General features: G+C 51.4%; 8 protein-coding genes across 8 annotated transcripts; 4 read left to right on the forward strand and 4 right to left on the reverse strand.

Annotated features, from left to right (window-relative positions):
* Positions 1-752: 752 nt before the first annotated feature.
* Positions 753-7,493, reverse strand: ALTATR162_LOCUS4766 (uncharacterized protein; the record flags this gene model as incomplete). Its single annotated transcript, XM_043312381.1, has 7 exons — positions 753-2,468; positions 2,644-3,152; positions 3,204-3,379; positions 6,004-6,142; positions 6,196-6,569; positions 6,623-7,107; positions 7,164-7,493. The coding sequence occupies 7 exons, from the start codon at positions 7,491-7,493 to the stop codon at positions 753-755; spliced, it is 3,729 nt and encodes a 1,242-aa protein (XP_043168316.1).
* A 1,258-nt stretch (positions 7,494-8,751) lies between these two features.
* Positions 8,752-11,251, reverse strand: ALTATR162_LOCUS4767 (uncharacterized protein; the record flags this gene model as incomplete). Its single annotated transcript, XM_043312382.1, has 4 exons — positions 8,752-8,886; positions 8,942-9,769; positions 9,820-11,055; positions 11,105-11,251. 4 exons carry the CDS (start codon positions 11,249-11,251, stop codon positions 8,752-8,754), a joined length of 2,346 nt encoding a protein of 781 aa, XP_043168317.1.
* A 185-nt stretch (positions 11,252-11,436) lies between these two features.
* Positions 11,437-13,317, forward strand: ALTATR162_LOCUS4768 (uncharacterized protein; the record flags this gene model as incomplete). The annotated part of the gene is made up of 4 exons (XM_043312383.1): positions 11,437-11,623; positions 11,683-11,949; positions 11,998-13,108; positions 13,161-13,317. 4 exons carry the CDS (start codon positions 11,437-11,439, stop codon positions 13,315-13,317), a joined length of 1,722 nt encoding a protein of 573 aa, XP_043168318.1.
* A 593-nt stretch (positions 13,318-13,910) lies between these two features.
* ALTATR162_LOCUS4769 (uncharacterized protein) lies at positions 13,911-14,927 on the forward strand (the record flags this gene model as incomplete). Its single annotated transcript, XM_043312384.1, has 4 exons — positions 13,911-13,973; positions 14,023-14,139; positions 14,286-14,804; positions 14,853-14,927. The coding sequence occupies 4 exons, from the start codon at positions 13,911-13,913 to the stop codon at positions 14,925-14,927; spliced, it is 774 nt and encodes a 257-aa protein (XP_043168319.1).
* A 718-nt stretch (positions 14,928-15,645) lies between these two features.
* Positions 15,646-17,076, forward strand: ALTATR162_LOCUS4770 (uncharacterized protein; the record flags this gene model as incomplete). Its single annotated transcript, XM_043312385.1, has 4 exons — positions 15,646-15,711; positions 15,773-16,193; positions 16,246-17,004; positions 17,057-17,076. 4 exons carry the CDS (start codon positions 15,646-15,648, stop codon positions 17,074-17,076), a joined length of 1,266 nt encoding a protein of 421 aa, XP_043168320.1.
* Positions 17,077-17,286: 210 nt separating this feature from the next.
* On the reverse strand, positions 17,287-17,664 carry ALTATR162_LOCUS4771 (uncharacterized protein; the record flags this gene model as incomplete). The annotated part of the gene is made up of 3 exons (XM_043312386.1): positions 17,287-17,314; positions 17,366-17,468; positions 17,520-17,664. 3 exons carry the CDS (start codon positions 17,662-17,664, stop codon positions 17,287-17,289), a joined length of 276 nt encoding a protein of 91 aa, XP_043168321.1.
* A 571-nt stretch (positions 17,665-18,235) lies between these two features.
* On the forward strand, positions 18,236-20,774 carry ALTATR162_LOCUS4772 (uncharacterized protein; the record flags this gene model as incomplete). Its single annotated transcript, XM_043312387.1, has 4 exons — positions 18,236-18,317; positions 18,366-18,383; positions 18,707-20,660; positions 20,714-20,774. The coding sequence occupies 4 exons, from the start codon at positions 18,236-18,238 to the stop codon at positions 20,772-20,774; spliced, it is 2,115 nt and encodes a 704-aa protein (XP_043168322.1).
* Positions 20,775-23,178: 2,404 nt separating this feature from the next.
* On the reverse strand, positions 23,179-23,847 carry ALTATR162_LOCUS4773 (uncharacterized protein; the record flags this gene model as incomplete). Its single annotated transcript, XM_043312388.1, has 1 exon — positions 23,179-23,847. One exon carries the CDS (start codon positions 23,845-23,847, stop codon positions 23,179-23,181), a length of 669 nt encoding a protein of 222 aa, XP_043168323.1.
* Between the last annotated feature and the right edge of the window lie 207 nt (positions 23,848-24,054).

Below are 24,054 nucleotides of genomic sequence, written 5' to 3' on the forward strand. Positions count from 1 at the left end.
TAGTGTGGCTGGAGATTAGGAGGGTTCAAAGTGGGGGGTTGGTAATATTGCATTTGATGGGCATTGTCTCCGTTGTGTGTGTAGGATCAAGCGACTCTGTGGATGTGTCTATCTGCTTGATAATCAGACAAGCTACTTTTGAATATTGACTGGCGTATGCCGCATCGTCCAGACCACACATCGTCATTTACTCAGACCTAGACTTTGACATACGCCGACTCCACTCGGTACCACGGGATTCCGGGGTCTGGCTTCACGGAAGCGCAAACAGATCTCTTCCGACACGCTATTATAGTACCATATCTGATCGCTAGCTAACGGTGGACTGACATGGGCTAGACTCCGCCAGCTCGTAAGTTGCGGTGTGCTACGTGCATTAGGCACGTCTATCAACTGGTGTGTGTGCCGAGGTATACACAGTGTGAGCATCGTGATTCAAACAGTCACGCGCATATTTGGAGAGTCTGAAGTGAGAAGTCATGTAGATAGTTCAACTCGTATCGTCATGCTGAACAATATAATCCATAAGCAATGTCCTTCCTCCTCGCTGCCAAACGTACTTTTCCTATACCAATTCCCATTATCACGTCGTTGTCACTATCTGATAAGAAGATATATGCATAGGAGAATAATAAGGAAATGGATATCTTCGCAAAGAACAATGCCACAGATCCAAGAAAATCCCATAAGATGACTTTTCCGTTACGCAAAAGAAAATCGTGACATCATGCTCGAAGGTCGAACTGTTCATCTCATGCCTCAATTGTAAGATCGTTTCCAGCATTGAGCCAGTCTACGTCTCCTAGGCCCATATTGTTGTCAAGAGCCGATTCGTCAAAGTTAAATGCCTCGCCAACCGCATCCAGGTTCAGCAACTGATCAAAATCGCCATCGTCGAATTCGTTGTTCAGCGGTAAGCTAGAGAATAGCATCTCGTCATCCCGGTGGTGGTTGATGTTGTTTGCGAATGGATTTGCTGGAAGGTCCATTGTGCTCCACTTGTTAAAATCCATTGAGTTCATGCTATCGTGTGCGTGTGAGTTCGTTGCAGAAGCTGTGGCATTAGCCATATGCGATTCTTCAGCGATAGTGATACTGGGCATTTGCTCGTGATCGGACTCTGGCGGCGTAGATGCGAGGAAAGTCTCGAGGCGACGAGCAACTTCCTCATCCGTGACGTTAGGCTGATTGTGCTGCTTCTCGAGAGCGAGCATATTGGTGGTGCCATTATCTGGCGGCGGTGTCAGGGTCGAGGGTCGTAGATTTTGCGTCGCTGTTGTCGCTGCGTTGACTAGGTCGAGTCGTCTTCCGGCGTCTACAAGGTCCTCTACTGTAGTTACAGGTGAAGGCTTGGGCATTGGCACAGCTTGAGCGGCTGCTACAGGAGCAACATGGATGCCTGCTTTGCGAATGGCGGCTTCTAAGAAAGCCACAGAGTAATCGGCAGCAGCGTAAAGATCTCGCAGTTTACCCATGACAGCCATGCACTGGCAAAAACCACGAAGAGACGACCGGCGAGTTTCTTCTTCTGGCGCCTTGATGTCAAGTAGGTGGATGATGATTGCTGGTAGAAGAACGGTGACACCCGTTGTTGGCAGGTACTTGACGAGGCCGCCAACGTCTAGACGCTGTGCGATCGATGTGATAGCTGAAGCTGCCCGACGAACATTACGGCGAGAAACATCTAGGAGTTCAGATTCGACATTCTCTTTCGTCGGAGCGCTGGCTGGGCCGCCTTGTGAATTTGGTAGGACCTGAGGCCGATGTAATGCGGACAACGTGGTGAAGAAGACCATGTGCAATAATGACCTCGCAAGATCGATCGCTGCTTCACCGCTGGGCGTGTCTGTATACTTGGCCTCTTCCGGGAGTTCCGACACCCATTTCTGGAGCTCTTCATCGCATGCTTTGACCTCACTAGTCTCAGGATCTAGTTTTTTCGGGAGCAACATCATAGTTGTGCGGTCATTCTGAAGGCCGTGGTTGTTGTTCAATACGCAGTATTGTTTGGATAGCACATGGGATATGCACAGACACAGTCTAGCCTTCTCAATGCACATGATAGCTAGTTGTCGCTGTGCATCCACGTCCCGTGCCACACGGCAGTCAGCCGGTAAGCAAGTGATCGAATCCGGAAGAGGTGCAATCTCGAAATCGTCCAACGTCAGCATAGGCACATCGAAGTCTTCAGTCTTTATCCTTGTAGGTCGTCGCATGCCAAGCGCAATGAGTCGGTCACGCATGTAGGTTGACCACCATATCCGCTTCCATAATTTGACGCGTTTGCTATCCAAGTTGGTATTATCTGGATTGCGGTGCAGTCCGATAGTGTGGGCGACCGATGTAGCGACACCCATCCAATGCCAGGTGTCTTTCTGGTCATCAGGAGTCTCGTAGTAGTACGTCAGCAACAAAAGTGCTTGGACAAGTGACACTCGATCGGACTCGTAATCAAAGTCGTAGAGGATCTGAAGACATGATTAGTTGATTGTTCACATGTTATCGGACCATTGTAGGCCCGTCGGTCTTCACATGTTGGCATGTGCTCGGAATATCGGTGTGTCCGAAACACTCCGATAGTGTTTGAGACCGATACGGCCGAACGTGATTTGCCAAGCCTTCCGAAAGGAGATCTCAACTTACTCTAGTCTTTTGGAAAAAGTCCTTGCGCGCGTCTTTTCGAGTAGCGTAACCTGCGGTGCGCAAGTGTTCCATGTCAACAAACGCCGATCCGGCGAACATGACGGCCTGGAACAAAATCAAGCTGACTTTTCCTTTGCTGCCGTCACGTCTATTCACCATTGTTAAGAAGTCGTGTAGATCCAAAAGTGGCATGTACGGATGGACAAATTCAACATATGCGCGGAGCATTTCACCGCGAAGATTGCCCTTTGGTACAGATAGTGCGCCTTTCTTCTCCAGATACGCGATCTCGTCAGGTCCGATTTTGGCCGGAAGGGGTTTAATAAATCGAGGCAGCTCGCCAGGGGCAGGCTTCTGTGGTAAACTTCCAAAGAAAGGTGCTCGAGGTTCATTCGAAAAGGGCGAAAATGGCAGTGTAGGTAAGCCATTGATTTGGGAGGTAATGGAGAGACGACGCTGGATATCCGAAATGCTCGCGACAGAATTGATACGATGGCCATGACTTTGGTCTGCGTTGCGATTAGCCCAGAACGAGTGATGAAATACTTTGGTGAACACACATATAGAGTGAGGTACATGCTCGTCTCGTCTCGATTCTGCCTCATGTGACCCTCGTGACGACGTTCGGTTCAGGTTTTGGGCACCGTCCAGCGCGTCACGCGATGCGATTTTGCGTGTTGCGTTAACTGGTGTGCTTGTGTTTTCCGTGACTTGGTCGTCGTCTTTGCTCCATTTCCTGCAGCTGTCAGTATGAGGCGTACATTTGGTGTAGGTGCATTGGCAGCCATTGGCTAGAATGCTTTCGGCAACTGTAATAGGTGCAACGCCCTATAAGTGGCTAGGCCAGAAATACCGAACCCTCAGCCGATGGGGGATGACGACACGGGATGGAACATGCCATATCGAAAATGTTGATCAAACAGCAGTGCACGTTGCTTGTGGAGACGTCGTCGGATATTGCACGGGAATGTGGAACTAACTTTTTGCGCCTGCTCTCCGACACAATGCAATCGACTTCGTCTAGTCTGCAATTTGTGCAAGGAGCGCCGTGCTCTGTGACATTGCATCGCACTTTGCGAGCTCGACAACATTGACACGCTTTGGAAGCCCTCCTCTTTACTGAACGCCCGGTGGCATGTCCGTCAAGACCGGCTTGGGTGGCTTTTCGTTTCGGTGCTTGGATTTCGTTGTGATGGTCGGACGGGGAAGCAGAGTAATCAGACATGGTTGCAAGATATTTCTATCTGGTGTCTGCGTTGGAAGCACGATGGGTTGCAGATAGCGTTGAGAATTCCTACCACACGCGAGGGGTCTGGGGGCGCCCGAGGATTATAAAGACCATAATTCGCGAGAGTGGATTGCATGTCAGGGCTAGTCGTATGCTAGGATACGCAGACAAGCCACGCTTCACCTGGTGCGCTTTAACGCTCATGACGCCGCCCGGTCCCCACTGGGGATCGTTAGTTGGTACCCCAGTCCCCCAGATGCGGCTGGTCGGCGCTTTATCCTTGGCAACTAAGACGCCGATAACCCTCGGATGTCATCGGGACAAAGCCCGCTCCTGGATCCAAACGCGTCTAGCAACGTCAGCTGCTCGTCCATTCCTTGTGCACGGGAAAGATGCCGCGGTTCTTCGATTCGCTCAAAGCCGATTCTGCCCTGCACGCCTTACAGCTTGTGAACGCCAAGAGCACGCTCGCGCTGACTGCCACAGACATTTGGCACGCGAGTACCCAACTCATTGACAGAAACTCGAGTCATGGAAGTTGTGGGGTTCGCGGCACTTTCGATTCGCGTAGAGTCCCACAAAGACGAGCCTGGCGTAGGATCATCGCTGTAGAGTGCGGAAATGAATATCCCAGGGACGGCGCGATTGGTGTCTATGAGCGGAATGCCATGACCAAGCCAGACAGCTCTGGATTCTATAGCCGAAGTGCTAGCCGTCTCGGGTGCACGTGAGGACACATAGGCGTCCAGGTATGTTTGCGGCTTTTTGCCAATCGTACGGACAAGTCCATTGCCCCGACGCAGACCCCAATAAAATCTGCATCGTCAACCTTAGTGGGCACGGTGCTTGCCGTCTTCTCTGATCGGATGAGAGTTGACTGACCGCTCCAGCAACAATTGCTTCAATTGGTGTACGGACAAAAGATTACCATGGATGGCGTGAACGAACATTGCAAGAGGCTGAGTGAGTTCATGCAGTCGGCGCTCGGAGCAAAGGCTCTTTTCCAACTGTGTGGTCGCGGTAATGTCAGAATGGACGAGTTAGCGAACGCCTGGAGGTTGATCTCTGGCGTGGGCTAAAAAATTGCGGGGAACGCACGCTTTCCCATCTCGGTGAAGACTCGGACTACGCCATGCCGTTGCATGTGGCAATGGGAACGCAACCACCAATCTGCAGTGATGCAGACGTTCCATCCTTCCAGATTGCCCCTAGATGCTCGGCAACCTCCTGCACCTCCCGCACAATTTTTCTCTGCATCAGCGATCGTGATCGAGCATCCGCGGCCGCAGTCCGTCCCTACCCGTCGGTACCTGAGAGGCCTTCTGGATTATCCAAACATCTGGGGCACATTACACTGGTCATCTCTTCTGCAACACGGACATATAGCGAGGATCATGTCAAGCCTTGATGTGCATGTCTAAAGCAACCATTTTAGCGGTTCCACGCAACACGATCTGCAGGGAAATGGCCGTCGCACGGCGTGGTCTGGTCCCTTGGACGTTCTCCGCTGATGAGGCTCAAGGTCACCTGTATGTACCCCGGAGTACTCACCGTGTCATCATTGCAGAGTCAGAGATCATGATTACTTTCCATCGATTCGTGTACCCCGTACGGGTACGCAGCCTGCGTGTGGGGCTTACCGCCGACATCACCCGTGTTCAGCGACCCGCAAGAACGGGGTGTCTGGGGTATTCGTCTTTCTACTCCGACTCCGCCATGATTTGCATCCATCACTCTGACCATTGTCGTGCTCTGAAACTCGTACAAGCTTTCAACCGTTGGGACGGAATCGTTATCCGCTAAAGCCCGGAAAAGCACAATCCCGTGCAGTCAGAGGCTATGCAACGTTGTGCAACTAAACCTGTGGGACAACCGCTACAGGATAAGCTTTGAGCTCCACTTTGCGAATCTGGAGTCAAGGTCTTTAGGCCAGCGCATCATCGGTGCTACGATTAGTAAAGTGTGCATGTATCAAGTGAAACTGGTATGTATGTACGCGAATTTAGAGAGATGAATACGAGTGGAAACACTGTGACGGCAGAAGTAGTTTACTGAAATCGTCAGATTTATGTCGCCTTTGCAAGGGATCTGATGTATCTTCCAAGAATGCCTCTAAGATCCAATTCCCCTACAACTTTGACGAGCCCTTCGGTCTCTCCATTGCCTTGGTCTTATTCTTGAAGTTCTTTACGAGCTGCCTCACACCCAAGTCCAGCATTACGTCTTCTGAACCACCTGGTATCCGTACACCTGGAACCTCACGGTAGATTCCTGTAAGCATGTTAGTTACTGTCTGTGACCACCCTAGTACTCGATATACTTACTCTCAACCAACTCTCCTTGCCCACTCTTTGTGTATCCATTACCGCCAAACAGCAGTTGCGCCGTTTGAGCGCACTCGTTCAAGACAATGCCACTTTGTGCTTTGACCATAGCTGTCAATCCACCTAGTTCAACATCTGCTGATGCCTTTGGTAAATGTACCATCTGGTATACAAACTGCTCGACCCAAGCCCACTGAGACTCCAACAGAGCACCGGCTTTGGCTAGACGGTGACGGACAACGGGCTGATCAACGAGCGGCTTGCCGAAGGCTTCGCGTTTGAGGACGTACTCCATTGCGGCGGAAAGGGCGACACGCGCTTGACGGGTTGCGCCAATAGCAATGGTGAGCCGTTCGTGGTTGAAGTTTGTCATACTGTGAGGGTTGACGTTAGCTGGGGTGGTTCCTAATGCCCAAAGTTGCCTTACATGTACTTCATGCCCATGCCCTCCTCTCCGATAAGATTCTCGACTGGCACTTTGACATCGTCCAATTCTATGAAAGTGGTCCCTGCACTGACTTGACCGCCAACCTTCAGTCGACGCATATTGACTCCTGGGTATCCTTTCAAGGGCACAACCAACATCGATAGACCCGTGGGTCCTGGGCCACCAGTTCTTACTGCCATCGAAGAGTAGTCCGACCAGATGCCATTTGTGATCCACTTCTTGGTTCCGTTGACGATGTAGTGCTTTCCATCAGGTGTCTTTGTAGCAGTCGTTGTGATGTTTGCGACGTCTGATCCGGCTTCGGGCTCAGTAATGGCAATGCAAGTTCGCTTCTTGCCAGTAAGGAGTTCGGGAAGGAAGCGCTCTTGGAGCTGCTTGTTGCCAAATTTGATGATAGGCGGTACGCCGAAAGCCATGCCAGTCGTAAGAGATCCAGAAGGTCCGGCAAGTCCGGTTCGTGCCATCTGGTGAGCCTGTTAGTTACGTCCGAAGCGGGGTTGGCAGAATAAGGCTTCCATACCTCGTCGGCATAGATCATAGTATGAATATAATCCCATTCCTCGACCTTGACCACGCCGAGAATGTCGTGTATACCCAGCCTCTTCAACCATTCTACTGGCAAAGGAGCCGGGAGCGTAGGTAGCAGCATGCCTGCCTTCGCGAACGTCTCAAAGACATGTTCAGGTACAGTCTCATTTGTGTCCCATTCCAGAGACTTCTCCATCAGATACTTGTCCACGAACTCGCGACATGCTTTTTGCCATCTCAGATGCGTCTCCTTGTAGTATGGAGACGGTAGGCCGACGATGTAGGGCGGTTCGGAAAACGGGACGAAAGCGGTGGAAGACATGGTGGGATGAAGCGGATGAGCCGGGGGTAGAGCGGAAGGTGTGAGCGACTGGGCTCTGCGTCGTGCTTACTACATGATGGTGTTGCGCGCAGTATATGAAGGGCGCCGCCGCTAACGCGTGGAGAGGAGAAGTGGAGGTCCGGGGTAGCTTCATGTGGGCCGAGGTTCGCCAGGATTACACGCTTCCGACATGTCATGTACCGACAACTGATTGAGGCGCAAAACCACGCTACTTGAGCTGAAAGGTGTACGCATTCACAACTTTATACAACAGCGTACGCTGAAGTTGTCTGTTATGTGTTACGTTAACAGCCGAGCAAGGTAAAATATTACCTAAGAACTCATGGACCCGTCCAGGGTACGATTTACGTGCAACACTGAAAGACGTGCTCCTTCAAACGAGCACCACGATTGCACTCATCGAGACCGGAACGCATCAGCTCCAACGTCGATTTTGGTGATGGCTCAATTGACTTTTTTGGTCAACAATGAAAATACCAACTTCTTTGCATTTGCACTCTACATTAGTGACCAAGTCGTACGATCTGAAGCACTTGGGTTGACCGCGTTAGCAAGACATGATCTCCAACGACATCTTCGTAAGGCGAATCCGCTCATTCAGGAAACCATTATGGCTGAGATACCGAGTCGAGGCTACAAAACATGGAAGGGCGGATGGTGCGTTGGTCAATCTTTTGATGCAGGTCAAGTCGTCCAAGACGTTCTTTAGATGGAATGGCTCTGTTAATGCCGCGAGTCTATACATGGGATCGAGCGATGGGAAGAAGAATGTGAGTAACGCGTGGACATATGTTAGGTAGCTATGCTCGAGTAGTTCAGGGACTGTAGACAAACGTAGTTCAAGAGTTAATAGTCGATACTCGACATAGGTACTTACTTCATCCAGAGCAGGTATTAGATGCTACAGTCTCACAAACTTTAGGATACCTATACTTTTACCACTATCAACTTGAGAACTTCATTGCCCCGTCGTCACAAACATCGGACCCATGACAACTTCGTACATTATAGAAAATGTTGGTATTCTAGTATTTTTTTTATAGGCACTGTCTACGAGGAGACTATGATACACGTTCTCGAGCTAACGTCGTAGTGGCAACGCAGCCGAGAATTCATATAGTTCAAAGAAAGAAAGTACCGTAACTTACTTACAAGAGTAGTTCCAGTACTAGGCTGCTTGGAGACCATGAGTGAATGTCGCCTGCTTCCTACGAGAGCGATGTACGAGAGAAAACTTCTAATCTTCCTCGATTTCACCCTCCTCGCTTCCACTGCGGAGAGCGCGGTCTTCTTCTTCCTTCTTTGCGGCGGTGGGTTCGGGGACAGGAGTCTTCGACTTACGGTCGGCAGCACGTGGAGAGTAGCGAGCGCGCTGTGAGGAGGTCAGTGCCATGCTATCAAGATAGATGGGGCATAGTTTTACGTACCTTTGTCTCACGGTCACGTTTGGAAGAGCTCTCGTCGCTTTCCCGACGGCGTCGAGTTGACGAGGTGCGACCACCACTGTCGCCGTAATCCAGTAGACTAACAGTGGCCTCACGAGGATCAGCCCTGCTAACGTAGGATCGCTCGCGCTCGACTTCGCGCTCGCGACGCTCACGTCCGTAGTGATCACCACCGGGGCTGCGACGAGAACGCTCATAGCGATCGTCATCTCGGCGCTCACGACGCGGGGGAGGAGACAAGCCTGTGCTATCGTTGTTCCTGTAGCGCGCCTCCCGGTCCTGCACCGCACGACGGCGCTCTGCAGCGTACGGATCATGTTCAGGTGAGCGAGTTCGCGTACGATGACGACGATGAGAATCAGAATGCCCATTGCGATACTCACGATCTCGGTCGCGCCTATCCCTATCACGGTCGCGATCATCGCGCCTGCTCCGGTCCCTGCGATCGCTTTCCTTCTCCTTCAAACGGGACATGAACTTATCGAAAGCCGACTCGCGGAGGGTATCTGATTTCAGTGCGCGATACTCGTCTGTCTTTTCAACGCGGGGACGTACCACTTCCCAGGTCTCTGATAGCGACACTGGCGGATCAAGATGCTTGATGACAGAGCGAAGTTTGTCCACAGCTGAGCGCTCGATGTATTCTTCATCTCGACGTTCTTCCTCCTCGCGCTTCTTGACCTTCGCGAGGACGTAATTGTAGATGCTATGCATGGACTGTTCGTCAATATCAGCGGTGCGAGGATCTTTGCGCATAATGTTAAGGAACTCTTCCACAGGGGTCGATGTAGTGACCTCGAAGCGTTGTTGCTAGCAGCAAAGTTAGTTGAGACCTGATAAATAGTTGAGGATTAGCCTACCTCCAGTACGTCAAGCGCCCTTCGGCGCAGGGTGCGGAATTTGCCCTCTTCTTCCTCCAGAGCATCACGGAACAGATCAAGTGGCGAGGATCCGCTCTGCCCAAGCATAGCCGTGTAGCGCGGGTCATCCTGGATGGCATCATGAATGTCCTTCCACTTGGTACCAGCGCGGAGCAGGCCGCTCTTCCTAAGATCATCTAGGAGCTCGAGGAATGCATCACGGTTCTTGCGCTCGACACGGTGCTTCTTGCGTCGCTCGGCTTGGACCTTGTCGTTGTGTTCGCGCTGGAGCTGCCTGATATGCTTCTCGAATTGGTTCAAGACGTCCATTCGAGTCAAGGCTTCGAACTTCTCGCTGTTGAATTCGTGGTTTTGCTCCAACTTCTCCTCGGCCGCCTGCCAGCGAGTGAATGGCTCCAGATCCAAGCCCTGTAGCAAACTCATGACCTCGTCGAGAGCGGATCGCCTACTCTCTGCCTCTTCCTCCTCATGCGCCTTCTTCAAAGAGATGATGTATTCCTCGAACAGAGCCCTGCGCTCGGTATCGTCCTTGGCGGAGCGGAAGATGGTTTCCTCTTCGATGATCGGCAGAGCGGTCTTCCAGCGTGTGTAGTACTTGATTTCGGGGTGCGAGCGCAGCATGGCGGTGAAGTCGGACCGTAGCTTGGCCTGGCGGTCCTGCTCCTTGTGCTTCTCCTGGGCGCGCAAGTCTTCGCAGTACCTCTTGAAGGCCTCTTCGCGCTTCTCTGGCTCAGGAATAGCGCGCCAGTTGGGGTCATGAATACCAGCGCGCACAGCCTGCAGCCAAGTCCAGTCAGGCTGCACTTTCATCTGCCTGAGCACCTTCATAAAGGCAGCCTCAGCCTCTTGCGGGGTTGAGAACTGGAGCTCGGTGCCCGTTGTAAAGCTGATGTTGGGCCGGTCGCCGCCAAAGCCAGATTCACGGTCGTCGCGGCGGTCACGATCACGATCATCGCGACGGTCGTGTCGGTCAGGCCGGTACTCGTCGCGTTCGCGCCTGTTGTCGTATGAAGGCGCGCTCGAGGCTGGTCCCGCTGGCCATCCGGCAGGACCTGCAGGGGGAGGGCGCTGGTTCTGCTGATTCTGGTTGTACTCGTCGATCTTCTTCTGGACAACGTCGGGTATTTCCCACCTCGTCTCAGTAGTGCCGATCTTAATGTAGTATCGCCTGCCATTTGACATGTGCGCCGTCCAGCCAGTGCCAGGAAGTGCACGCTGTATAGTGTTAGCTTTCGCCCAACATATATGCGCGATGGCCACATACCTCTACATCGTCCTTGAGCTCGTCGGGCTTCTCCCATGTAGTGGCCTGGGTAAGCCTGTTGTAGTAGTACTCTTTGCCATCCGCTGCTGTCGCAGCTGACCAGACGGGGCCTTGGGGCGCTGGGGTCGCGTATGCGGGTCCGTTCATTGTGACGGTTGTTGAAGATAGCGCGTGCTTGACAGGTAAAGTGAGGACGCTCGTATGCGAAGAAGATGTGGAACTTCTTAGCGCACGGACACCTTCACTAGCGCAGAAGCCGGACCCCTAGCTCAGGCACCGTATTCACGTGCGCCTTCACACTCACGTTCACTTCGACAACCTTGCGGGCAATCATGGCAGACGCTGAGGAGACGCCGCCCCGTAGGAGCCTCGAATTCGCGGAGAGCTCGGTCCTGGAAGCTGTTGTGCCTGCAAGTTCCGACATCAACATCAAGAACGAAATCGACTCTTGGAATGGTGCAGCAGATGACAATGGCTCCATATTACCGTTCTTAGCACAACGAAACGTGCTGCTCCTTGGTACGTCTCAGACAATCCGACAAAACTAGCATGTCTCTTACTCATGCACAGGCCTTTAGATGAGCTCCTAGCTGTATATGTTGTCTTCCAAACACCACTGTTAGAAGAAGCGACTTTGAAGTCGTACCTTGCGAGACTGGTGATCCACGTGGAAGCTTTTGCATTCAGTACAGTTCCTCCGTCTGACCAAGACACGAAGGCTACGCCTCCCAAGGAAGTCATCTTCTCTGGTACCATCAATCACACAGATGAGCCTACGGTTGTCAACCATGGTGAGGGGGACAGTGCTCATACTTATGTTATCTGGAAGGTGGACGTTTTCATAGGTGAGAAATTCAATCGATCTATCATGTATAGTATCTGATCTGGAGCAGCTCGTCCTCAGGGCAGGTATCATAAGCCCGCGGTGTACTTCCAACCCACAGCCTCCTTCAAGCCCACAGAAAGACCGCAAAAGGACGCATTAGAGGACGAATACCTCCCAAGCCGTGTACCTACGCCTTTAAATCTGCTCCAGGCTTTTGAGAATGACCCTGGACTTGTTGGTATCCATCCAAGGCTTTCGGCAATGCGTATCAGCAAGGTCACGCCGAGTGCTCCTGCTGCAAAAGAGATGGCTCGACCAATTCGAAACGGACAGAGACCCCTGTTCCGCGTACTTCCACCATTAATATGGAGGATGAGGTATTCAAGGATCCAGGCGTCGTTAAGCGACCTGTCGTTGATGGCCTCTTTGGACCTGGAAGTCGCTCAATTCGCTACTTACGACGTCAGAATCAAGAAGGTCAGTTTGAATCTGCATGGAGGCAAGGTCAGGGAGTTGAGTGACGAATTGGATACTACGACAAGTCACAAACCTGGTGACCAACTGACGTTTCTGTACAAGATCTGGCCTGATCTTGGCACTGACGGGACGCCAGCACTCGGGAGCAAGGGTTATTATTTGACCTTGAATGTTGAGGCCAATGTTACCATGTCTGATCAATGTCATCCGGATATTGCTATTGAGTGGAAGACGCCCATCGACTTTGCGTCCGACCAGGCCCTCAGCTTGACCAAGGCTATCCATCGGCAGAGTAACTCTACAACACAAAGCGCGAATGCAGTCAACCCTGACTCTCTTGCCACTCAAGATAGTCAAGACCAGCCTGAGCAGGACGCTTCAAAGAATGACGTTAACGTCACCTTGACAGTATCTGGGCCACCCAGTGTCCAAGTCGGCGAGACCTTCACATGGGATGTATTTATAGTCAACCGGTCCGATAAAACACGAAGGTTAGCAGTTCTCGTCATTGCAAAGAGGTCTCGCGACTTGGGGAGGCACAAGTCACATCCATCTACATCTTCTGTAGGCGGACCTCGAGGGGACAGAAAGGAGCTGCTCGGAATAGCGATAGTCGACGAAAACGTCGTGTACGCTAAGCAAAAGAATGCGAGGACAGAGACAGCGGAGTTAATATGCTTGACGACCGACATCCGTTTAGGGTGAGTTATAATCAGCAAAACTATGGTGAATTGGACATGCTAACCTGCGTAGGCAACTTTCACCTGGCTCTTGCTATACAGCTGATCTCAAATTTCTTGCACTCTCTGCAGGTGTGTTATCTGTGGAGTCCATACGAGTCGTTGATCTGGTTACCAATGAAGCTGTTGATGTTCGTGATTTACCGAGTGTTGTTGCTGTGGCCTCGTAGGCTCGCAGTAGACTTTACACAGCTGAGACTAGCACCCTGTCGTTGGGGTGTGCAATATATATAATATGCTACTGTCTTATCTCTGTGTTGCGCTGATGCTCGTAACCAATTGGATTATGCTTGTGACGCCAAGAATCGTTATCGAACTCAGCAGGTGCTCAGCATACTGGAGTACAGGTGTTAGCATGGAGCTTGATCAGCAAGAAAGTGCTAGCTGTCTCAGGCTCACAACTCGAGTTGGAGCATAGCTCATGGTACGAACCGGTAGCCGCGCGGAACTAGGCTGATGGCAGTTCATGTCTGAAACTCGTCATTGGTGCCGGCCCGCGAAACTCTCGCCACTATTCCCAGCACCTCCGCATCTGAACCCTGGGCGGCGGCTGCGCCTGCACCTGCTCCTGCTACACTTCCTACAAACTGTTCTCATAATCACAATAGCATTCTCGCCTGCCCTCAGCCCTTATCGCGCATTAGAGTCTCCATAGATAGGGCCACTTATAGCCGCACACGGACCTCGCGGCTACGTTCCATAACGTCATCGCGATCTTCAAGCAACGCTACACCTAGAGCTTTTCAAAGGACCCATACTCAACATGAACAGCACCAGACACAGACTGCTTTACCAGCTAAACAGTCGCTGGATTTACGGGAAGATTGTGAGCCACTGGTATTGATACTATATGATGGTCGACTAACTATTGCCAGCCCCTGCTGCACTCCATAGTATTCCTTTTACAAATGGCTGCAGTCAGTTTGCTCACGCGCAAGTACAACCAGTACTATGCGGCGCGACCAGTCTTGACCACGATGATCACCAACGCCGTACGTGCTGCCCTCTTACTATAGACACCCTCCCTGCGTATCGCGAACCGTTGCCGCGCAATTTTCGCATCGAAATTCGCGACATCCACGCCAGACCCGACATATCTTCGGACATGACGAAAAAGGAAGGTTAACACCGTCTGCAGGTTTTGGGTGGCATTGCGGATACAGTAGCCCAGACGCTGACCGCTGTGCGGGAGCGCGCAGTACGCAAGAAGGGCGGACCGGGCAAAGATGACTTTTTGGCAATCGAGATTCACGAGCTCGACAGACGGAACCCGTTCAACGACAACGATCTTATTCCCGACTCGAAGCTCCTCCCACCGCCTTTCGACTTCGAGCGAACCACGAGGTTTATGTCCTACGGTTTCCTCATGTCCCCCATCCAGCACAGGTGGTTCGGCTTCTTGTCAAGGACTTTTCCAGTGTCAAAGACTGCGGCTTGGTTGCCTGCATTGAAGCGCGTAGCTTTCGATCAGTTCCTATTCGCTCCAGCTGGTCTGGCTGCCTTCTTCACCTTCATGACAGTTGCCGAGGGTGGTGGCAAGCGTGCTGTGCAGCGCAAGTTCCAGGACGTCTATGTGCCTGCGCTCCAGGCCAACTACATGGTCTGGCCGGCTGTACAGCTTATCAACTTCCGCATCATGCCTATCCAATTCCAGATTGTAAGTGTTGTACTCTACGTCATAATGCTAGCGACTAACGTATGTTAGCCATTTGTATCTACCGTGGGTATCGCTTGGACGGCTTACCTTTCCTTGACGAACTCGGCCGATGACGCCGCCTAAGGCTATCCGATCATGCGAACGAATTCCCATGTATATATATTATGCGTACACATAGGGCCAGGTCATGATGGTATCGGGTGATGCCCGTTGAGCTTTTTGCGCGTTAGCATGTTTGGTTGGGCATTTGCACGGCGTCAGGTTAGTTGACTCTTGATACGGGTCAATGTCGTTTATGTACAGCCTCGAATTTGATCAGAATGAAGTACTACCTTTATGCACGAACATCTTTCACCTTGCGTATGTTCACGAAAGGCTTGTTCATGACGCGCAGGGACATGGGAAGGTCCGCGAAGCTGCAATACCCTAACACCACAGAGTACTCTCGGCCGCGGGAGGACATGGACCTTGGCCGCCCACTTTGTGAAGCGCCAGGACGCGCGGGCAGCAAAATGTGTTTTATATCAGCTAATTTTGTTAGTCCGGTCACGTCAGCTTGCTTTTTTGTGGTTCGATAACGAGTGGGAGCAAGAAGCTTTGCATGCAGCTGGGAGGAACCTGTGGATTGCCCCGCTACACCCCACCAAGCCTGCCCATGACGATCTGAAGCTCGACAACAAACATTGAAACCACCCACGCTTCATCTTCCTCTCTCCAGCTTCTTGACGTAAGTGCAACTTTATCTGAGATATATAACTTGCCGTTACAACTTTCAATAGATCGTTGGTACATAGAAGACTTCACGAGACTCACACCATCACAGTACTACCATACACCCATCATGTCTCTCTCTAACAAGCTGTCAATCGCCGACGTCGACCTCAAGGGCAAGCGTGTCCTTATCCGAGTGCGTATATCTCCAATACTTGTATAACACACGCGAACTGTGAGTCTAATTGCATATCCAGGTTGACTTCAACGTACCCCTAGACGGCGACAAGAAGATTACCAACAACCAGCGCATTGTGGGCGCCCTTCCCACAATCAAACATGCAATTGACAATGGCGCAAAAGCTGTCATCCTCATGTCGCATCTCGGTCGCCCAGACGGAAAGCCAAACGCCAAGTACAGTCTAAAGCCGGTTGTTCCCGAACTCGAGAAGCTGCTCGGCAAGAGCGTAACCTTCACAGACGACTGCGTCGGCAAGTCGGTCGAGGACACCGTCAACGGCGCTAGCGACGGCCAGGTCATCCTCCTCGAGAACCTGCGCTTCCACGCTGAGGAAGAGGGCAGCTACAAGGACGACGAGGGCAAGAAGCAGAAGGTTGACAAGAGCAAGGTCGAGGAGTTCAGGAAGGGCCTAACTGCTCTTGGTGACATCTACATCAGTGAGTGGCCTTGTAACACAGTCGGTAGCCTCACAGTGCTAATCAATTGCAGACGATGCTTTCGGCACTGCCCACCGCGCACACAGCTCCATGGTTGGCGTCAATCTCCCACAAAAGGCATCTGGCTTCCTCGTCAAGAAGGAGCTCGACTACTTTGCGCAAGCGCTCGAGGAGCCCAAGCGACCCTTCCTCGCCATCCTCGGTGGCGCCAAGGTCTCCGATAAGATTCAGCTGATTGACAACCTGCTCGGAAAGGTCGACAGCCTCATCATCTGCGGAGGTATGTCATTCACCTTCAAGAAAACGCTCGAGGGCGTCAAGATTGGTGACAGCTTGTTCGACGAGGCTGGCAGCAAGACCGTCAAGGACCTTGTTGAGAAGGCGAAGAAGAACAACGTCAAGATTGTCTTGCCCGTTGACTACATCACCGCCGACAAGTTCGACAAGGATGCCAAGACCGGTTACGCTGAGGACAAGGATGGTATCCCAGATGGCTGGATGGGTCTCGACTGCGGAGACAAGTCGATCGAGCTGTACAAGGAGGCCATTGGTGAGGCGCAGACCATCCTCTGGAACGGTCCCGCCGGTGTATTCGAGTTCGAGAAGTTTGCCAAGGGCACCAAGGCGACGCTTGATGCTGCGGTTGATGCTGCACAGAGCGGCAAGATTGTCATCATCGGTGGTGGTGACACAGCCACTGTTGCTGCCAAGTACGGCGTAGAAGACAAGCTGTCCCACGTCTCGACTGGTGGTGGTGCGTCGCTCGAGCTGCTCGAGGGCAAGGATCTGCCAGGTGTGTCCGCCCTGTCAAGTAAGTAAACCAGTCACTCAAAGAAGTGAACGATGGCTCAAGATGGGGGAAGGTATATCTTCGAAGTTATGATTGTGTAGCTATAGCTCTTTTCGGTTCAATATAGAGATACCGCATCTCCACCTCTTGCCCTATGGACGTCATGTATGGAGAGCCTTCGTGAGGTCGCCTGTTCAGTCATGCAAGTATCTTGAGCGAACCAGATTCCTACTCCTTGATAAGGTCGTCGTGTCTTCCCGTGTCGAATCGCTTCTCGTTCGTATCGACTATCCGATGTATCGCTCATTTGCCTAGCTTCTTAAGCTCCTCCCTGTACATCGTTAGCCCTAGCCCTCTATCCGATACATGGAGCTCTTCTTACCTCAGCTGAACCGCAAAGTCGTCATTTGTGTCATCATCATCCCAACTCTCTTCCCAAAGATGTGTGTTGCCGTTGGGGATCTGTGTCTCCTCCTCAGTCCAGTCTATAGGACGTTAGCGTAATGCAAGCCTTCATTCGACTTCACACAGCATACCTTCTACAGGAAAGTCCTCAAACTCGTCATCCTCCTCTAGTTGTGTTGCGGGCTTCTTCTCGGGCGCCAGTGGTTGCTCGCCGTTCTTGGAGTCGTTGACTACGGCCTTCTTCATGTCGTTGCTGCCTTGTGCTGAACCGGACATTGTGACGGATTCGAAGATGCGATCGGAAAAGGGTTACGGGATCGATCGGGTGAGCTGGTAGAAGATGACGCGATGTTGTGCTTTGGTGAGCTTTGTGATGCGGCTCTAATGGCGGAGGAGGCGGCCATTGTCCGCAGGGCTTAGCGCGGCATCACGTGGCACTCATGGAAACTGGGTTCGCGGGGTATGGACTCTCACATGTCGCTGCTTGGCTCCGAGAAAGTTCCATTTGGTGCATTTGAATGTTTCGTTATCGCCGTCGTATACCGTATTCACTCGTTTGAACGCGCACCCGGAGTGAACTGGAGGATAAGCTACGGATGATGAACATGACGTACTCGTACTTTAGCTCCGAGCAGCCGGACGAAGCTGTAAGCACATCCCGTCTGGTTGGCTTTAGTAGGTTTCTAGACACGCGCTCAGCGTCTTAGCTGAGGTATCCGCTTTGTGCAGTCGTTTGAATATACTACTTCTTTTCCTTCAATCCTTTTTATCTCCCTTTCTCTCAGCTTCTTCTGGTGAACTCTGCCCCGCCTTCAGTCCCCCGCCGTGCAGGAATTATCTATACAGCATGTTCAAAGTCGGCGGTTGGCTCAAGGGCCATACCCCTGGGCATACAAAGAGCTTGGATTCTCTGAGCGAACTTGCACAGAGTGAGTCTTGCGACATAATGGGGCAAAACAGACGCTAATGCAACACAGTTGAGGATGCCATGAGCGGTACGAACTCTCAACCGCCCAGTGCGGTGGCGCGGACAGAACTAATCACACGCGAGCACAGCCGTCACCTATATCATGGCCGATGATATCGAAAGCGCCGAAGCACACCTTAGCAAAGGCAGTTCGCCATTCCACCAGGTACATTCCTATCTACCAGCCCTCGGGCCTACAATTCGGTTCTAGTCTCATATCATGTAGCTTGGAGTGGGAGTCTGTGTTTTCATACGGGCAACGTTAGGTTTCGAGCCGGAAATTGTGCGCGAAGGTCTGATCACGTATTCAACATGGTATCACAGACCTCGACTAACTGGTGTGGCCAATAGCTGCCAATGCCTTATCTCTAGCAGAGAACTCTGCTTACGAACGTCAACGCCAAGTTAGCAAAGACCCGAACGCGTACAAATCACCCATATACCCCCCAGGCACCGAATACGCGGTATGTCAGGCAGAGGCACAGCTGATGAGTGCCGTTGTCGGCGTGCTCAACGAGAGCTTGACGGAAGCCATCAAGAGTTTCTATAAGTTGAGGAAAGCGTACCTCGTGCTAGAGGGTGTTATGGAGAACGAGAAAAAATTCTTGGCGGAGAGGAGTACGAGTAGCGTCAATTCGGTAGGATCACGCGGCTCTTCGAAGGGCTCGGTTCGGTCAAACATGGCAGGCAGCGCTCTTAAAACCTCTCAGGCTCCTACTTCTGCCGAGCCGTTCGCTGCAGCATCAACTTCCAGTCTTAAACAAAGTACTACGGCCAGTCAACCAGCAACGAAGAAGACTACAGATGACGACGAGGACGAGGACGATTTTGTGGACGCTACAGAAAATCACACTGGTGGTGAAACGCCTGTGGAATACCAAGGGAACCTCAATATTGCCGCCGATAAAGGTGCCTCTGTCGAGCTAAACAATGCTCAGAAGAAGGTTGACATTGCAGCAAGCTCGGCGCCAGGGCTTCCCGCTAAGAACGAGAACCCATCGGACTCCCTACCAGACGCTATCGAATACTTTGAGCAACTTACCTTGAACGATGAGGGAGATGCAGACGCAGAAATTGCGTCATTCAGCAATCACCCAGTGGATGTCTTCATCCTCTCCGGATCCAACTTCTGCTTCGGCATGCTGTTACTCATTCTCTCGTTCATTCCGCCATCTTTTGCTGGTTTACTGAAGATTGTTGGCTTCAAAGGCGATCGGGAAAGGGGCATGCGAATGCTATGGCAAGCGACCAAGTTTCACAACATCCACGGTGCCATGGCCGGCGTTGTGCTAATGGGATACATTAATGGTTTCACAAACTTCTGCGATATACTTCCCAGCAAGGGCGAGGGTGCATACCCAAAGGAACGATGTCTAGCTTTGCTTCGGTACATGCGCGCAAGGTACCCTACCAGCCATCTTTGGCTACTGGAGGAGTCTCGTATGCTCGCTTCAGATAAAGAGTTGGAGAAGGCTGTTCAGTTCATGCATGACGTGGGCGAGTCGAAGCTAAAACAGCTCGAAGCGCTTACATGGTTCGAACGGAGTTTGAACAACATGTACATGCACGATTACGAAGCCACCGCTTTCGCTTTTGAGAAGTGTGTTGGCCTCAACAACTGGAGCCACGCACTATATTACCACATCATCGCCGCCTCCTACGTCGAGCTCTACAGAAAACACAAGACAACCAATCCGACTGAAGCGAAGAAATACGGCGCAAAGGCGGAGGAGTACATGAACAAGGTCATGCCGAACGTAGGAAAGAAGAAGTTCATGGCACGTCAGCTACCATTCGACATCTTCGTCGCCCGTAAGATCCAGAAATGGGAGGCACGTGCGAAAGAATGGAATTGCGACTTGGTAGACGCCGTAGGTGTCTCACCACTCGAAGAGATGATCTTCTTCTGGAACGGATATAAGCGCATGCGAAATGACCATCTTGAAGTCTCTCTTGCCAATCTGGCGTGGAGTGAATCATCCGCTAATCCACACTGGGACAAAGAGGGTGTGGACGAAAAATCTATTCTCAACGTCCTTCGTGCTGCTACTCTCAGAAACATGGACCGGACAACTGAAGCGAAGACCATTTTAGAAAAAGAGGTTTTGCCAGTTGATAAAACACTTCTTACAGGCAACTTCAAGGATAACTGGACAGCGCCTTGTGCGCGGTACGAGATGGCTGCGAACATCTGGCGTGAAGCTGATGCTGATGGCCATCCGGAGAAGAATCCCAAGATGCTGGTTCAGTGTAAGGATTGGCTTGATGAGGTTACTAAGCTGGGTGGGTTCGATTTGGATGCAAGGTATGTGATAGGTTTCTTCTCTTTGGAGTTTTAAGACTAACATGTGTGTTCAGAATTGGTATGAAGATCACTACCGGAAAGGGGACGTTGCGCAAGCTTGGTGTGCAGTGTTAGTTAGCAGGAGTTAGGGGCGACGGGTTCTATGTGTTTTTGATAAACGGAAGGATCCATAGATGAATAGACGACAGGGACAGCAATACATGACCCGTCACTGGTTCGTTACAGTGATACGGCCATGTTCAGTCCCACTGCTTGCCAAATGTTGTTGGTACTCATGTTGCTACGGTTTCGACTATAAACGACAGAAAATCTATGTATCGCCCATTTCAGCAACCTCCGAACCCAGAGAGCTGACAAGAAAAGCTAGTTGGTGATATCCTTGCTAGTAGGTTGCTTCTCCAGCCACTGAAGTTAGAAATCGGTTCTGGTAGAGACCCCATATACTCCTATGGAAGCACCTCTAACTTCCCCTACTTCGAACCAAAGTAAATCATCGTAACCTCAAGGTTTCATATGGGTAGTCGTACGGCCACTTTGACTGCTACGATCAACACATTTTTCCTAAAACTTTCCCAACTCACCATCTGCCATGGCATTTCATGGTTCGATATCTCCACATCAAGCACATATACGATACCCTGGCAACACGTACCAACCGTTACCTCCAACACATTGGATCCCTTGCATTCCCGTCGCGGCCCGCAGTCTTGGCATTGATCAACACTTCTTCCTACCTCTTTCCTAATAATGTCGCAAAGAGAGGGGCTCTCGGTAGGCAACCATTTTGGGAGGAACGACTCTGCTTCCGCGGAGGCAGGGGGATACTACTCGTGCGGCGAAACACGATAAGGAGCCTGTTTTGTACTATGGGAGACGGAAGTTGCCTTTTTACAGGGTGTTGATAATGTGATGGTCTGGATTTCGCGGTACAGGAAACGGGGTTTGGTGGTTAGGGGTATGTGAGTCTAGACTCTTGCATCGAGATGTACTGGAAACTTTCCTGAATAGGGCAATGGATAGATGGTGTGGATGACTGAGAAGGGCCGTCTTGACGGACATCTGGATAACTGGCTCGTAGGCGAAAAGGTATGGTACCGAAGAGAAAGACACCAGTTTTTGATGGAAAGAGAGAAAAAGGGTCAACGCGAATATAGTGAATCCATATATTCTCGTCTTTGCTCTTCGTTACCAAAGAAAGTAGAAAAGGAAAACAATAATACTTCACCTATCCTCCCTTTGACATGTCCTGCCCTTCACAAGTCTCTTCAAGCAGAGTTTGTGACTACATCCACTCCCTTGCCTATTCGCCCCCCAATCTATCCAACCATCACCACCACAACTCACCGAAGGATTCACGCAATGCGCCCGAGAAGCACCGCATTTGACCGACTAGAATCAACGCTTTTCCCCCTTTCCTTCCCATTGCAGTCGAATGGGGGGGCGTAAAATGCGTGACTGTGGCGAGGCCAAGGCGTGAAACAAGGGTAAGATTGAGGGTGGTGTTCGGGTAGATGACCCGGGTACCCGCAGAAGGGTTAGGTGCCTCTGCCGATGACATGCCGATGCCGATCCGGCCAAACACATTCCAGGATTTTAGTGGGAATAGAACGGAAATGACGAATGCTTTGGGAGATGGATCAGAATAATAAGTCCGAAGAAGAGCGACCGGAATCTATGGTTTTTGGCATTTGTTTCCTGTTGGAGTAATGTGATGGGACTGTTCGGGGCTGTTATGACGTTTTACGATGGAAATGGGAATGGGTCATGCCTGTACCTGATTGTGTAGGGTGGAGGCCTGGATAAGGGTATTACCGTGACAACGCCTCCCCCGCCCCTTTCAAGTAAAGATCAAACTACGCATAAAGGCATATTCTGTGACGCGCCCCTTCGCATGAGTTTGTGTCGATACCTTACCACATACTATCGCCCATGATGCCCAAATCGCCGATCTGGCCGGCTGCAATCTACGCATGAGAGCAAGATTGCCTAACACAGACGGATTGGTTGAGTAGGTACCAAGGTACATGTACTTGGCCGAACCATTGTGAAGAACGGACACGTAAGTCGACAAAATCGGCTTTCTTCTACAACCGATGGCAGAATGAAAATTGCTGGTTTGGGTAAGTGACAAGATTTTGTAATCAAGATTTGAATGCTGGGACCAAATAGGTGGTATGAGAGAGAGAACAAGACAAGACTGAAGAGGTGCATTATTCCGTCTCATGAGACGACACAAATTCGTGAATCATGTATGAAATGCCGTTTGGGTATCTGTACCTTCCCTGTCTATCTTGAGATACTATCACCATTTGAAGCATACCAGGGCATGAAGAATCATGGTAGCTTCAAGCATACCATATCAACAGCGTGTTTGCTGAAACGTGTAAGGCGAATCGGATGGCAAGTATCGGAGTCGATTTGGAGTACCCCGTTTCGTATACGACGCTTCCACATGTGGTGTTGCAACACACGCAATGATGCAGCAACTCAGCCATACGTGCATGTGTTCTGTCCTTGTTCAGTCCATCCTCGGTCTAACATTCCTCTCACCATCAGCAGCACCCATACCCCCTACGACGTCCTGCACCAACTCCCTCAGCTGCTGCTGCACCTCCTCGGAATCATAGTCTTCCCTCGCCGCGAGCTCCTCAATACGCCTCCGTATCTCAGGATCCGGCGCATTGACAGCATCTTCTTCCATGGTTCCCACATTGACCTTGACTCCCTCGGGTAGTGGGGGCGGCGGATGTACACTCTCGGTTTGTATAATACCTGCTGCAACTGGCTCATCACCAGTCCTCAGGCGATTCAGATATTGGTATACCTCATGTGTCTCGTCTTCCTCTTCAGCAATCTTTTCTTCAGCTGTTTGACCCTCTTGGTTCTTTATGTTGGTGTCTGCGCCCAGTTCCTCTACGAGACATTTTGCTACTTCGGCCTTTTCGCATGCGAAGAGGGGTGTTTCGCCGTCTTCATCGAGGATGTTGACGTCGGCATTGTATTTTTGGACTAGGTCGCGCAGGACGGCGAGTTGGTTGTATGAGGCTGCGGCGTGGACTAGTGAGTAGCCGTGTGCATCGCGCGCTGAGGCAAGATGTGGATGCTGCTCGAGCGAGGAGAGGATGGACTGCGGGCGGGTGTCGATGAGGTTGAGGAGGAGATCGATGGTTGGTGCGGGAAGCGCCATGGTGGGCTGCGCGTGAGGCTGGTCGGGAGTGCCGGACGTCGTTTTTCGGTATTCTGGGCGTGATTATCGATCTGGTGTGCTGCGCATTCGTGTACGCGCAACTCTCTCTCCCCTCGGACCGCTGCAAATCTAAAAATGACGTGGGTGGAGAATGCGGAGACTTTCCCACTTACCCTGTAGCGCACATCAGCTCGGGAATGTCAGCAC

Source organism: Alternaria atra (genome assembly GCF_907166805.1).
Source record: "Alternaria atra isolate CS162 genome assembly, contig: 23, whole genome shotgun sequence".
Taxonomy (NCBI): Eukaryota; Fungi; Ascomycota; class Dothideomycetes; order Pleosporales; family Pleosporaceae; genus Alternaria; species Alternaria atra.